Genomic DNA, 12982 nt, shown 5'->3' with positions numbered 1-12982 from the left:
TGTGTGTATCACTTAAACGCACCAATTAGCCCTAAAAAAAAGATGTGGAAAACCCTGGAGAACCCTTTGCGTTTGCATTTGGAGTCAGACGTTTAAGGGCTGGGGTGTGGTCGATGAACGTCCTCATAAGTATAGGGAAGTCATTTCAGCCAATGAGGTTCCAGCCTAATGGCTCCCCCAGCCTGAGGCAGCAGCAGCTCGGAGGTGGTGAGAGGCCTCGATGCTGCTTCATAGACATTTATTTTCTGCCTGTGGTGAGACTACTACATACTTGACCTACTAAGTATCTTCTTTAAACTAGTTTTATCTACTAAAGTTACTATTGTATTTGATGATTAAAGCTGCTGCTGCTGTCTGTTAGTCTTTGGAGTTTGTTTTGGAGGTGTGTCCTGTCCTGCACACCGACACCTGATCTTCACTGATTGAATGACGATGATCACCTGGTTTTCTAATGAGTTGAGTTTGAAAAGCCAAGGGCGTCAGCAAGCAAAAGCGGCTGGAGGTAATTAGCACTAACATAACTTGCCTAGGGTGGGGAGTTTTCGGCGTCACTCATCACCATCAGACCGAAGACTCGGGGACAAAGAAGGTCTTCTCTGAGTCTTCGTCTTGGGGTGGCTGATGTTCCCCATTGAATATGTGTGTTATAGACATACCTGTGAGGCGAGACTACCTGACTACTGGATCCTGCTAGTATCTTCTTTAAACTAGTTTTATCTACTAAAGTTACTGTTGTATTTGATTAAACTGGATTGTTGAGTCTGTCACTGTTTAAGGAGTTGTTTAGGTAAGAAGTGTGTCCTGTGTTCCGACACCTGTGAATCTTCACTGATTAGATGACGATGAAATGCCTGGTTTCTATTAGTATCATTTGAATACCCAAAAGCCGAGGGGGCGGTGTCAACGGCTGGGTAGTGGCACTAACTTGGGCTCATAACTTGAGAATTAGGGGTTTTTCGTCAGCGTGACTCATCGGACGAAGACTCGGGAGACAAAGACATAAGGCTCTTCCGTGGAGTCTTGGGGGTGGCTGAGTATTTCCCCATTTTTGAATATGTGTCTTTTCCTTTTTATGCGTATCTCTACTCGTAGTTACTATAGGACTCGCTCATTCATGTGCGGAACCCTCCTCTGTTATCCTTCCTACCGTTCTACTCACACCCAGCACCTGGTCACAGGAGGCTCTGGAACTGTCAGTCAGCCAACCGCAAGGCCGACTTCATCTCTGGCTTTGCTGTGGAGCAGTCGCTGACTTCCTGGCTCTCACTGAGACCTGGATCACAGCAGACAACACGTCTACCCGGCTGCTCTCTCCTCTGCCTTCTCCTTTAGCCACACACCCAGACCCTCTGGTCGGGTGGAGGTACAGGTTTACTCATCTCACCCACATGGTGGTTCTGTCCCTACCCGCTTCCTCTTTATCCCACTGACTTTTGAGTTTCATCGGTGACCGTTACTCATCCGTCCAACTTCACATTGTTGTTCTCTACGTCCCTGGTTCTTTGGGAGATTTCTTGGGAGCTAGACGTCCTCCTATCGAACTTCGAACACGGCCCCCGCTCATCCTTCTGGGTGACTTTAACATCCAGACAGAGAAGTCATGTGATCTCTTACTCTTATTGTCTTCCTTTAACCTCTCCTCAGTCCTCTCTCCTCCTACTCACAAAGCCGGCAACCACCTTGACTACATTTTCACAAGAAACTGCTCTACCTCTAACCTCACTGTGACTCCTCTCCATGTCTCTGACCACTTCTTCATCTCTTACTCTCTCGCTCTCTGGTACTGACAACCCACCCATATCTACAGACTCTGCACCTGTACGCCGCAACATTCGCACCCTCTGTCCCTCCTCTCTTGCCTCCTCTGTCCTATCTGCTCTCCCCTCAACTGACTGCTTCTCACTCATGCATCCTAACTCTGCCGCAGACACTCTCCTCTCTTCCCTGTCTTCATCTCTTGATTCTCTTTGTCCTTTTAAGACACGACCGGTTCGGAAATCCTCTCCGGCTCCGTGGTTGTCGGACTCGGTCTTGGCGCCGAGAGAGCCACCCTGCGGCGGAAAGAAAATGGCGCAAATCGAATCAAGCGGAAGACTTGCTCTTCTATCAATCTCCCGTCTCCTCCTTCTCTTCCTCTATCTCTGCAGCCAAAAGCTCGTTCTACCTGACCAAAATTCAGTCTTCCTTCTCTAACCCCAAAAACTCTTCTCTATCTTTTCCAACCTCCTTGATCCCCCTGTCCCCTCCTCCTTCCACCCTTTTGCCGAGCCACTTTGTCGACTACTTTACAAACAAGATAGGCGACATACGCTCCTCCTTACAAATCCATCTTCTATCACCTCACCAACACTAACTTCTTCATCCCCCTCTCTTTCCTCTTTCACCCCTTGTCTCCCAATCAAGTTCTTGGCTTGGTGACCTCCATGACCGACCACCTCGCCCTTGACCCGTCCCGTCTCCCATTCTCCAGGCTATTGCTCCTGACCTTCTGACCTTCCTCACCCATCTTATTAACAGCTCCCTCTCAACTGGCTGTTTCCCTAACTCTCTGAAGGAGGCGAGGTCAACCCTCTCCTGAAGAAACCCGCTCGACCCGTCTGAAGTCAGCAACTACAGACCGGTCTCTCTTCTTCCTTTTCTCTCCAAAACTCTGGGCGAGCTATCTTGAGCCAAGTGTCCTCCTATCTCCACAGTAACAACCTTCTTGACCCTCACCAGTCTGGATTCAAGGCCGGCCACTCGACAGAGACGGCCCTCCTTGCTGTCTCTGAGCAGCTTCACACTGCTAGAGCAGCCTCTCTCCTCTGTCCTTATCCTTCTCGACCTTTCTGCAGCATTTGACACCGTGAACCACCAGATCCTGATCTCTTCTCTTCAGGACCTGGGGATCTCAGGCACTGCACTCGCTATTTTCTCTTCCTACCTTAAAGACCGCACCTACCAGGTAACTTGGAGAGGATCTGTGTCTGATCCTTGTCCTCTCACTACTGGGGTTCCTCAAGGCTCTGTCCTGGGTCCCCTCCTCTTCTCTCTGTACACAAATTCTCTCGGCTCTGTCATTCGTTCGCATGGCTTCTCCTACCATAGCTATGCTGATGACACCCAACTGATCTTCTCGTTTCCACCGTCCGAAACACGGGTGGCGGCACGAATCTCTGCCTGTCTGACTGACATCTCTCAGTGGATGTCTGCTCACCACCTGAAGATCAACCCTGACAAGACTGAGCTACTATTCCTTCCAGGGAAAGGCTTCCCCACCCACGACCTGACTATCACCTTCAACAGCTCTGTGTTGGCCCCACCGGACTGCCAGGAACCCCGGGTGACACTCGACAGTCAACTCTCCCTGGCCAACATCGCTGCGACGACGACGCGTTCCTGTAGGTACATGCTGCACAACATCAGGAGAATACGTCCTTCTTACTCAGAAGGCGCAGGTTCTGATCCAGGCTCTGGTCATTTCACGCCTCGACTACTGCAACTCCTCCTGGCTGGTCTACCTGCAAGGCCATCGACCCTGCAGCTCATCCAGAATGCAGCAGCTCGACTGGTCTTCAGCCTCCCGAAATTCACCCACCACTCCGCCTCCTCCTCTCTCCACTGGTTACGGTGGCTGCCGCATCCGCTTCAAAACACTGGTCCTGGCGTACCGTGCTCTGGGCGGATCGGGCCCGTCTTCTTCCTGTTTACATTTATTTGATGATGTCGCACGGCAACCCCGTCGTCGTTACTAAACCTGATGTCTGGCCCTTTAAATCAATTAAATTCAGATCATTATGTATAGCCTCAAATCACAAATTTCAAATTTGCCTCAGAGGGCTTTACACGACATCCCTGACCTTTGACCTCCCATCGGATCAGGGGAAAAAAGCGGAATAAATATTCAAAAAAGATCAAAAGAGGAACGTGCCTTGAACCGGGCGAGGCGCCATCCGTTCATTGTCCCGTCAACAGCGTGGAAACCTCTTTTTGGCATCAACTTTTAGAAATGCGGTTTCAATAACGCCTGCGATGATCGAGCAGGCCAACACGCGAAAGCGAGGACGATTTGAGGCTCCTGAGGCATCGGTCGAGCGCCACGTTTGCTGTATTAGCGTATCAACCAGGCAGTCATCTAAACGCTGTTTTCCCAGCCCGACCAATCACGGAGAGGCAATCCGATGATACCATATCAGTGGGGCGGAGTATGGGGCGGTCATTCCTGTGCCATATGAGACCCGGTTCCAAGAAACTAAGTCTTAAGCTCCGCCATTAACACAGCACCAGCGATATTGTCAGCTAAATATAGCTCCTCCTCCTCCTCCTCCTCCTCCTCCTCCTCCTCCTCCTCCTCCTCCTCCTCCTCCTCCTGGGGCCTCATGTTCTCACACTGTCGGTTTACAACAACAGAGTTTACAGGAAAGCGTAAACCTGTCGGCTGACGGGCGACTGCAACTCCAATTTGTCGAATCAGGCGTTTGGGCGGAGCTAGCACCGCTGGAGGATAAATGAGGCCAAGGCTACGGAAAAAATGGCCGTGAACTTGGTTGGCGTTCCCTGGACTGGCAGAGGCCTCACGGTGGATCCTGAACCTCTTGACTCTCTGAGTCTCTCCTCCAGCTCGTCACCAACCTGCAGCTTTTAGGTTGGCGAGTTTTCCTCTGAAAGAAACCTGATCTCAGGGCGTAGCGTACATATATATAAATATACATAAATATATATAAATATACATACATAAATATAAATATACATACATATCAATAAATATACATACATATAAATACATATACATAAATATAAATAAATATACATAAATATATATAAATATACATAAATATATCTACATATATATAAATATATATAAATATATAAATAGCACGTGCCGTTACATACGTACACAATACACGTTAGGCGTGGCTGTTTTTATTAACAATTGGGTTTCATCACGGTATGAAGTCAAATATAAAATAAAGAAAAGCATCATCAAAATAACTCGACAACGCTCTGCGACATGAACAGCGGTCGGCGGTCGAGTCTTCAACTCCCTTCTGGATCTCTTTGGGAACGGAGGGAGTCTGAAAAGAGGATATGAGAGAGATGTGTGTGTGTGTGTGTGTGTGTGTGTGTGTGTGTGTGTGTGTTTTCTTTTAATGGGCGTGAAACTATTCATGGTCCTCAGACATCTTCAGGTCAGAGTTGAGTCTCAGTATATCTCTCTCTCACTCACTCTCTCTCACTCTCTCTCTCCTCTCTCACTCTCTCTCTCTCTCTCTCTCTCTCTCTCTCTCTCTCTCTCTCTCTCTCACTCTCCTCTCTCTCTCTCTCTCTCTCTCACTCTCTCACTCTCTCTCTCTCTCTCTCTCTCTCTCTCACTCTCTCTCTCTCTCTCTCTCTCTCTCTCTCACTCTCTCACTCTCTCTCTCTCTCACTCTCTCTCTTACACTCCAGACCCTGGGGAATCTCCACCCATTCATGTTTTTTCACTCCATCCTCTTCCGCTCTCTCTCTCTCTCATCTCGCCGCGTGGTTTCAGTTTTTTATCTTGCTCTTATAATACACTCCTCAGTGTCAATGACACACACACACACACACACACACACACACACACACACACTGTGCGGCCGATTACTTCTCTCCCTCCAGACACGTGACTGAGGGTCAGATTTACGTTTAAGGGACCCGGGAGGCTGTGATCTACTGGCTGCTAACACTGAAGGGGCAATCTGCTCCACTTCGCATGCAGTCGTGTGTGTGTGTGTGTGTGTGTGTGTGTAAAAGATGTGGAAAACCCTGGAGAACCCTTTGCGTTTGCATTTGGAGTCAGACGTTTAAGGGCTGGGGGGGGGGGGGGGGGGGAGTGTGGTCGATGAACGTCCTCATAAGTATAGGGAAGTCATTTCAGCCAATGAGGTTCCAGCCTAATGGCTCCCCCAGCCTGAGGCAGCAGCAGCTCGGAGGTGGTGAGAGGCCTCGATGCTGCTTCATAGACTAATAGATTATCCCCGTGGCAGTGTGTGTGTGTGTGTGTGTGTGTGTGTGTGTGTTGCAGTCATCGTAGATTTCTCCCATTGCGATTAAAGCCAAATATCTGTAATGTGATGTGTGCTTTAAGTCGATTATATCTTTTAAATAAAGTTGTGAATTAATCGTTCAAATGATTCTGAACCCTCAAACACTTTTTCTTTTTTCTTTTGAGAGATGAGCAGCACGGGTCACTTGAGTCCTCCTCTCCTCATCTCCTGTCCTCTTTTCTCCTTTCCTTTCCTTACCCCTTCTCTCCTCTCATCTCCTCTCCTCTTCTGTCCTCTCCTCACCTCTCCCTTCACCTCCTTTCACCTCCTCTCCCCTTGTCTCCTCTTCCCTCATCTCCTCTCCTCTTCTGTCCTCTTCTCTACTTTCACCTCCTCTCCCCTTGTCTCCTTTCCCCTTGTCTCATCTCCTCTCCTCTCCTCTCCCCTTGTCTCCTCTCGTCTCCTCTCCTTTCCTCTCCTCTCATCTTCTCTCCCCTCGTCTCCTGTCCTCTCCTCCCCCCCTTGTCTCCTCTCCCCTTGTCTCCTCTCCCCTTATCTCCTCTCCTCTCGTCTCTTCTCCTCCCCCCCTCGTCTCCTCTCCCCTCGTCTCCTCTCCTCTCATAACTGACTCTCCGTCTTGTCCTCCACAGAATGATGTCTTCCATGGGAGCGACGCCTCCCTTTGACCCGCCCTCTGAGGAAGAGGAGGAGGAGGAAGAGGCGATGGGTCAGGACAACGCCGCCTGGGCCGGCGGCGAGCGAGACGGCCCGAAGGAGACGCCGTCTCCCGCTTCCTCTCACGGCCACGCCCCCCCGGACGAGCCGCAGCCAATCGGGGACAAGCTGACGGACGCGGGGTGGGACAGCATGGCGCCCGTTGCCACGGTGAGACGCTGACCCGGTTCTTACCTGGAGATATGCTGGCGTAACTCAAATCTATAAGAGTGTGTGTGTGTGTGGTGTAAACACACACACGGCTCATAAAACACACATGCAGCGCTACACAGGGTGTGCAAATTCTCATGCATAATGATGATTGTGCTCAATCGAATGCACACACACACACACACGTTGAACGCACGTACACACACACACACACACACACACACACACCAGTGGTCCTCTCTGGTCTGTGTGCTGCAGGCAGTGCTGTAGGCAGCCCAGTGAGGCTTCCCCTCTAGAGAGTTATAGCCCTTGGTTGTTCTCTTCTCCACCTCCCGTCTTCATGTGTGTGTGTGTGTGTGTGTGTGTGTGTGTGTGTGTGTGTGTGTGTGTGTGTGTGTGTGTGTGTGTGTGTGTGTGTGTGTGTGTGTGTGTGTGTGTGTGTGTGTGTGTTAAAGCATTAGTTACTTGGCCTCTGGTTCTGTTGGTCCCGATTGGGAAGAGGCGTGTTTGACTTCAGCCCCTGAGGAAAGTGGAAACTTGTGAGGATAAAGTTTCTTTCTGTTTTGAAACTAAAGTCCGGCTCACACTTCGGATCTTTTTTTTTACGAAAGACTAAAATATATTTTTTCGTTGTTCTCTTGAGATTATAACTAAATGAATTAATTCTCAGAACTTTAAAGATATTATAGAACACTTGACTTTCGGTGGCAACAATATATTCCTGGATACACACACCGAATAATAATAATATAATATATATAATATTATTATTATTAATAATAATAATATATATATTATTATTAATAATAATAATAATAGATAATAATATGATATATATGTATATCAATACAAATAATAATACAACATTTTTTGTTTTAGCGTGTTCTGAAAAAGAAGATGAAAAGAAAGAAAATGAAGAAAGGCTTCCCCAAAAGACTCAAACTGTGGTCAAGTTTTGCTTTTTAAATATATTTAAAAGATATAAACTTAATTACCTAAACCTTTGTGTTTGTCAACTGACCCCAAGACTGTAAAATAAAAGAAAGAAAACCAGCTTGTGTAAAAGAAGGTCTAGCACTGGTTAAAAGAAGAAGTTTGCCAAAACAGTTTTTCTAAGAAGTCAAAGCACACGAAATAATGTTAAATTTAAAGAATAGCAACAGAAATAGGACATGAAACTCCTCCCTCCAACAGCAAGGGAACATGAATCTCGTGGAACTAGTTTAGACTCCATTGACCAATAAGTGAAGGACACTTTATACATTTTTTTCTCGAATTATTCTCAAATATTTCATCCTTTCTTTCCACTTTTGAGAAGCTCATCGGGAGCAGATAGTTCACCAGTTGACCCTTTTGATACGCTTCTTCGAATATTTAATTGTCCCTTTTTGAGAAGATGATGCCTTTGTATCTCGTGGTGGGGACGAGTGCCTTGCTCAAGGACAAACTCACGTCGCGGTGTTAATCGCGTGTTCGCATTGTCCCGATCGTTAATGTGTGAAACCTGAACGAACACACCTGAACGACAGTGACTTACGCTACGTCCTAATCCTCATTACAGAGGCATCTTAAAGGCAAAGTGCACATGGAGGGCCTCGGGGAGCCGCTTCAAGGGCGTCTTAAGATCCCGCTGTGAGTTAGAGCCCCTTGTCTCTGAAACATAAGCCTAGTAAAGTTCTCGGAGATCCCCCCCCCCCACACACACACACACTCTGTAAGGGGAGGAGAAAGCGTCCAGAAATAGCCGCGGTGTGAGAACACCTGTGCCGGAGTGTCTGTTGTTTCAGTACAATGTGGTCGTCTTGAAGAGGCTTATCGTCTCGGTAAATATAGACTTAAATATAGACTCTCACTTAACTTTGACCCGGAGAGGGAACAGAAACACTCCCGCAGCACCGAAACAGAAAGCTAGTAAGCCGGTGACAACTGTGTCAACACGGAGGCTTTTTGTGGGAATTTGTGTGTGTGTCCCTTTAAATATTATTTTTAAATCACGGTGCATTTTAATTAATCTATAAATCTTGCGGTTTATTGTTAACGAACCCAAGATGACTCGTGTCGATGTCAGGTTTCTGAACCTGTGACTAAAGCGCCTTGAACTTGCATTCTCTCGAATGGCCATCAGGGGGTGACTCCTCTGGTTGTATAGAAGTCTATGCTTCATGTGTTAAAGCTGTATTCTCTCTCCTGACCACCAGGGGGCGACTCCTCTGGTTGTATAGAAGTCTATGCTTCATGTGTTAAAGCTGCATTCTCTCTCCTGACCACCAGGGGGCAACTCCTCTGGTTGAATAGAAGTCTATGCTTCATGTGTTAAAGCTGCATTCTCTCTCCTGACCACCAGGGGGTGACTCCTCTTGGTTTTCATCTCAATTTGAACGTTAAAATGTTAGCTCCACCCACAACAAAAACACACAACGACATATAACTCAAGCAGACCACTAACCAGTGAGTGACCTCACTTGTATACGCTCGATAGTTATTCACAGTATTTCTATTTCTGTGGTCATGTGACTTCTTGCCTTTTCTGATGGGCCTTTAATATCTTTATTAGAGAGAATGGAATGACCCATTCAAACCTGCATAAGTGTGGATATGTATCTATATTCCAGAGGTTCTGACCTTTTTCGTCTCCTCCCCAGGACAATGAGAGCAGTAAAGGCGGCTCCGTCTACTCCTACCGGACTAACTCCACCTCTCCGCCCAAGCCGGAGGAGGGCTCCAGGGAGCCGATGGTCGGCCTCGTCTTCGGGACGCCGGAGCGCCGCAAGGGAAGCCTGGCGGACGTGGTGGACACGCTGAAGCAGAAGAAACTGGTGGAGCTGACCAAGACGGAGCAAGACGGTAGGCCGAAAGTCTTCTTCTTCTTCTTTCTGCCCAAAGTCTTCTTCTTTAGGCTGAAAGTCTTCTTCTTTAGGCCCAAAGTCTTCTTCTTTAGGCCCAAAGTCTTCTTCTTTAGGCTGAACGTCTTCTTCTTCTTTAGGCCCAAAGTCTTCTTCTTTAGGCTGAACGTCTTCTTCTTTCTGCCCAAAGTCTTCTTCTTTAGGCTGAAAGTCTTCTTCTTTAGGCCCAAAGTCTTCTTCTTCTTTAGGCCCAAATTCTTCTTCTTTAGGCCCAAAGTCTTCTTCTATAGGCCGAAAGTCTTCTTCTTCTTCTTTAGGCCCAAAGTCTTCTTCTTTAGGCTGAACGTCTTCTTCTTTAGGCCCAAAGTCTTCTTCTATAGGCCGAAAGTCTTCTTCTATAGGCCGAAAGTCTTCTGTTGTTATAAAGCCCGCCTCTTGCTTGATCCGATTGGCTGACTTGGGCCTCTTGCTTGATCCCATTGGCTGCCTTGGGCCTCTTGCTTGATCCAAACATTTCCCCTCTTCACTAATCCGGTTTTCTGGCTTGTTCGTGACGTTGAACGCCTAGATTGTTCATTCCCTTCACCTGCCATCAGCCACTCCTCTGTCTCCTGATTGGTTCATTCCCTTCACCTGCCCTCAGCCACTCCTCTGTCTCCCTGATTGCATCATGCCGTACAACTGTTATATATAACCCCCCCCCCCCCTATATAATGTGCCAGTCTTGGCATTGTCTGCCGTCGGTTTGTAGTCTGTTGTTACTATTGTCCCTAGTCGTGTCCTTGTTCCTGTCTTGGGTGAGTCCTGTCAGTTTTCCTTTGTTCCTTGGTTCAACCTCTTTCCTTGTGTAAACAGAGTTTTTGTTTCTATTTAAACACAGCCTTGCTTTCTCTGCACCTTTAGCCTCACCCCGTGACAGCTTTCTTCTTTTCTATCTTATGCTTCTGCAAACGCTCCGTTGTTTCCGTTTGCTGTTTAAAAAAATAAATAAATAATATATTGCATATATTTCCCGGTCTCCGATTGAACCATGGAATACGTCATTGTTTTTTAACTCGAGAAGCACATTGAACGCTTCGTGGTCATATTCTAAACGAAGGGGGTCGACAAAATGTTTCGTATAGATTCCTGTCAGTTTTCCCGGTGTTCCTTTGTTTTTCCTTGAGTAAAGAGAGTTTTTTGTTTCTATTTAAAGTCCAGCCTTGTTTTCTCTGCACCTGAGCCACAACCCGTGACAGTGACAAGAAACCCCCAAAAACCAGAAGGCCACTCGTCCACTGGTAATGAGTGAAGATCTTTATCTTAAAAAAAGTCAGACGTCAGCCTTATAACTTTTAAAAGTGCCAGATTGTCGGTTTATTCTATGAATATAAAGCGACGGCCGCTTATTCCCTTAAACTCCCTCGCTCCCTCTCTCCTCACGCGGAGCCAGAGCGGCCACACACCTTCTCTTTGTTTTCCCTTTCCGGCCGCGTCCTCCCGAGACGATCCGTTTGATGGTCTAATGACGAGCCGCCGGGATCCTCTCTGCCCGTTAGATCACAGCATCAATCAGAGGAGACACAGGTCTCTCTCCTCGGCTCCTGTGATCTGGGGAAGTCTCCCAGCGTGCCTCAGCTCAAGTCTCCCAGCATGCCTCAGCTCAAGTCTCCCAGCATGCCTCAGCACGCCCCTTCTCGCCCCCGTCTGAAGCCCCGCCCCCTCTTCCTGCTTCCCGTGCCCATCGTGATCAGGACCGTGTCGGAGCTCCATCCCTCTGAAGGTTTCACTTTGGTATTGATGCGGTAAAGTGGGCCGCAGGCGGAGCGCAGGCCTTTAGTTGAAAGTCAGGAAGCGTGTGTGTGTGTGTATGTGTGTGTGTGTGTGTGTGGGTGTGTTACAAAGTGTTGTGACATCTTGCTGTCAAATCAAACGGGACATGAGTGGTAGGAAATGCTCGGGGACATCTTGAAGTGCGTGATCTTCTTTTTCTTTTTCTTGTTCATGTTGTTGTTGTTCTTCTTCTTCTTGTTCCTCTTCTTCTTCTTCATCTTCTTGTTGTTCCTCTTCTTCTTCTTGGTCTTCATCTTGTTCTTGTTCTTTTTAATCTTCTTCTTCTTCTTCTTCATCTTATTCTTGTTCTTCTTCATCTTCTTGTTCTACTTGTTCTTCTTCTCGTTCCTCCTCTTCTTCTTCTTTTCTATCTTATGTTTCTGCAAATGCTCCGTTGTTCCCGTTTGCTGTTATTTTTATTCTAAAATAATCCATCTCAGTAAACAAAAATGTCATTAGTTTATTCATTCATCTTTTCTTTTCATTATACAATTGTAAATATTTCCCGGTCTCTGATTGGACCGTGGAATACGCCGTGCTCTTTAACTGGAGGAGCACAGTGAACGCTTCATGTTAATTTTTTTAACTAAGGGGGTCGACTAAATCTTTCATATCTTCTTTTTTTATCTTCTCCTTTCGTAAGTGTTGTGTTTATTATTAGGGAAACATAGAATTAATGAAAACAAACAAACACGGTAATCACAATTATAAGTGATGTTGATCATAAATATCACATGAAAAGACTATTTATAAAATATTTACTCTGTGGCAAAAATCAAGGATTTTTCATCCATTTTTAATCGGAAAACACGACCACGATGTTGAATTTGGTCCTTTATTTTTAATTGGTCAAATCTGATAATTCTTCATATTTACTGGTCACTCACTGATATATATTTTTTTCAAGGATCAAAATATATATATTTTTAATAATGCAGGAGAAGCGGTGGATTGATTTTACATCAGCAGCTCCAGAAATATATATATCAATTTTTTTGTATACTTGATATTTTATTTAGGTATTTTTACAGAAATACAATCTTCAAAAGTAAGAATGCATAATAATAATACAACATAAAAATACATTTAAAAAAAGGAAAAAATTAACCATGCATCTGGCCAAGAAAGGCCGTAAGGAAACACAAAAATAAAAAATGTTAAAGCAGGAAAATAATTATAAATAAGGAAAAATAAATAAAGAATAGAGCAAAAAATTAACCATGCATCTGGCCAAGAAGGGAAACACAAAAATAAAAAATGATAAAGCAGGAAAATAATGATAAAAAAAAAAAAATCAAAGCAACCACGCAACAAACACTTCACCAACGTTGTCAGTTGATCATAAATTCGGTCCAACAAACAGATCTCGAGCACGAAATATATTCAAAGAGTTCCATCCAGAAATGTTTCATTCATGAATGACTCAATGATGAATTGGGTGGGGGGGGGGGG

At 46.1% G+C, this 12982-nt stretch overlaps 1 protein-coding gene across 2 annotated transcripts in view; it reads left to right on the top strand.

Annotated features, from left to right (window-relative positions):
• The window catches only part of LOC130194992 (transcription factor Sox-6-like), a 116685-nt gene that overhangs the window by 42428 nt on the left and 61275 nt on the right, over positions 1-12982 (top strand). For both annotated transcript variants that reach the window (XM_056416219.1, XM_056416217.1), the window contains 2 exons: positions 6641-6875; positions 9518-9719. In XM_056416219.1, coding sequence (XP_056272194.1) covers positions 6642-6875; positions 9518-9719 — 436 coding nt within the window. In that variant the 5' untranslated portion in view covers position 6641. The remainder of the gene's footprint in view (positions 1-6640; positions 6876-9517; positions 9720-12982) is intronic.

Source organism: Pseudoliparis swirei, chromosome 6 (assembly GCF_029220125.1).
Source record: "Pseudoliparis swirei isolate HS2019 ecotype Mariana Trench chromosome 6, NWPU_hadal_v1, whole genome shotgun sequence".
In the NCBI taxonomy this organism is placed as follows: domain Eukaryota; kingdom Metazoa; phylum Chordata; class Actinopteri; order Perciformes; family Liparidae; genus Pseudoliparis; species Pseudoliparis swirei.
Note: the sequence above shows the minus strand (reverse complement) of the source record. Positions and strands in the feature narration are given on the sequence as shown.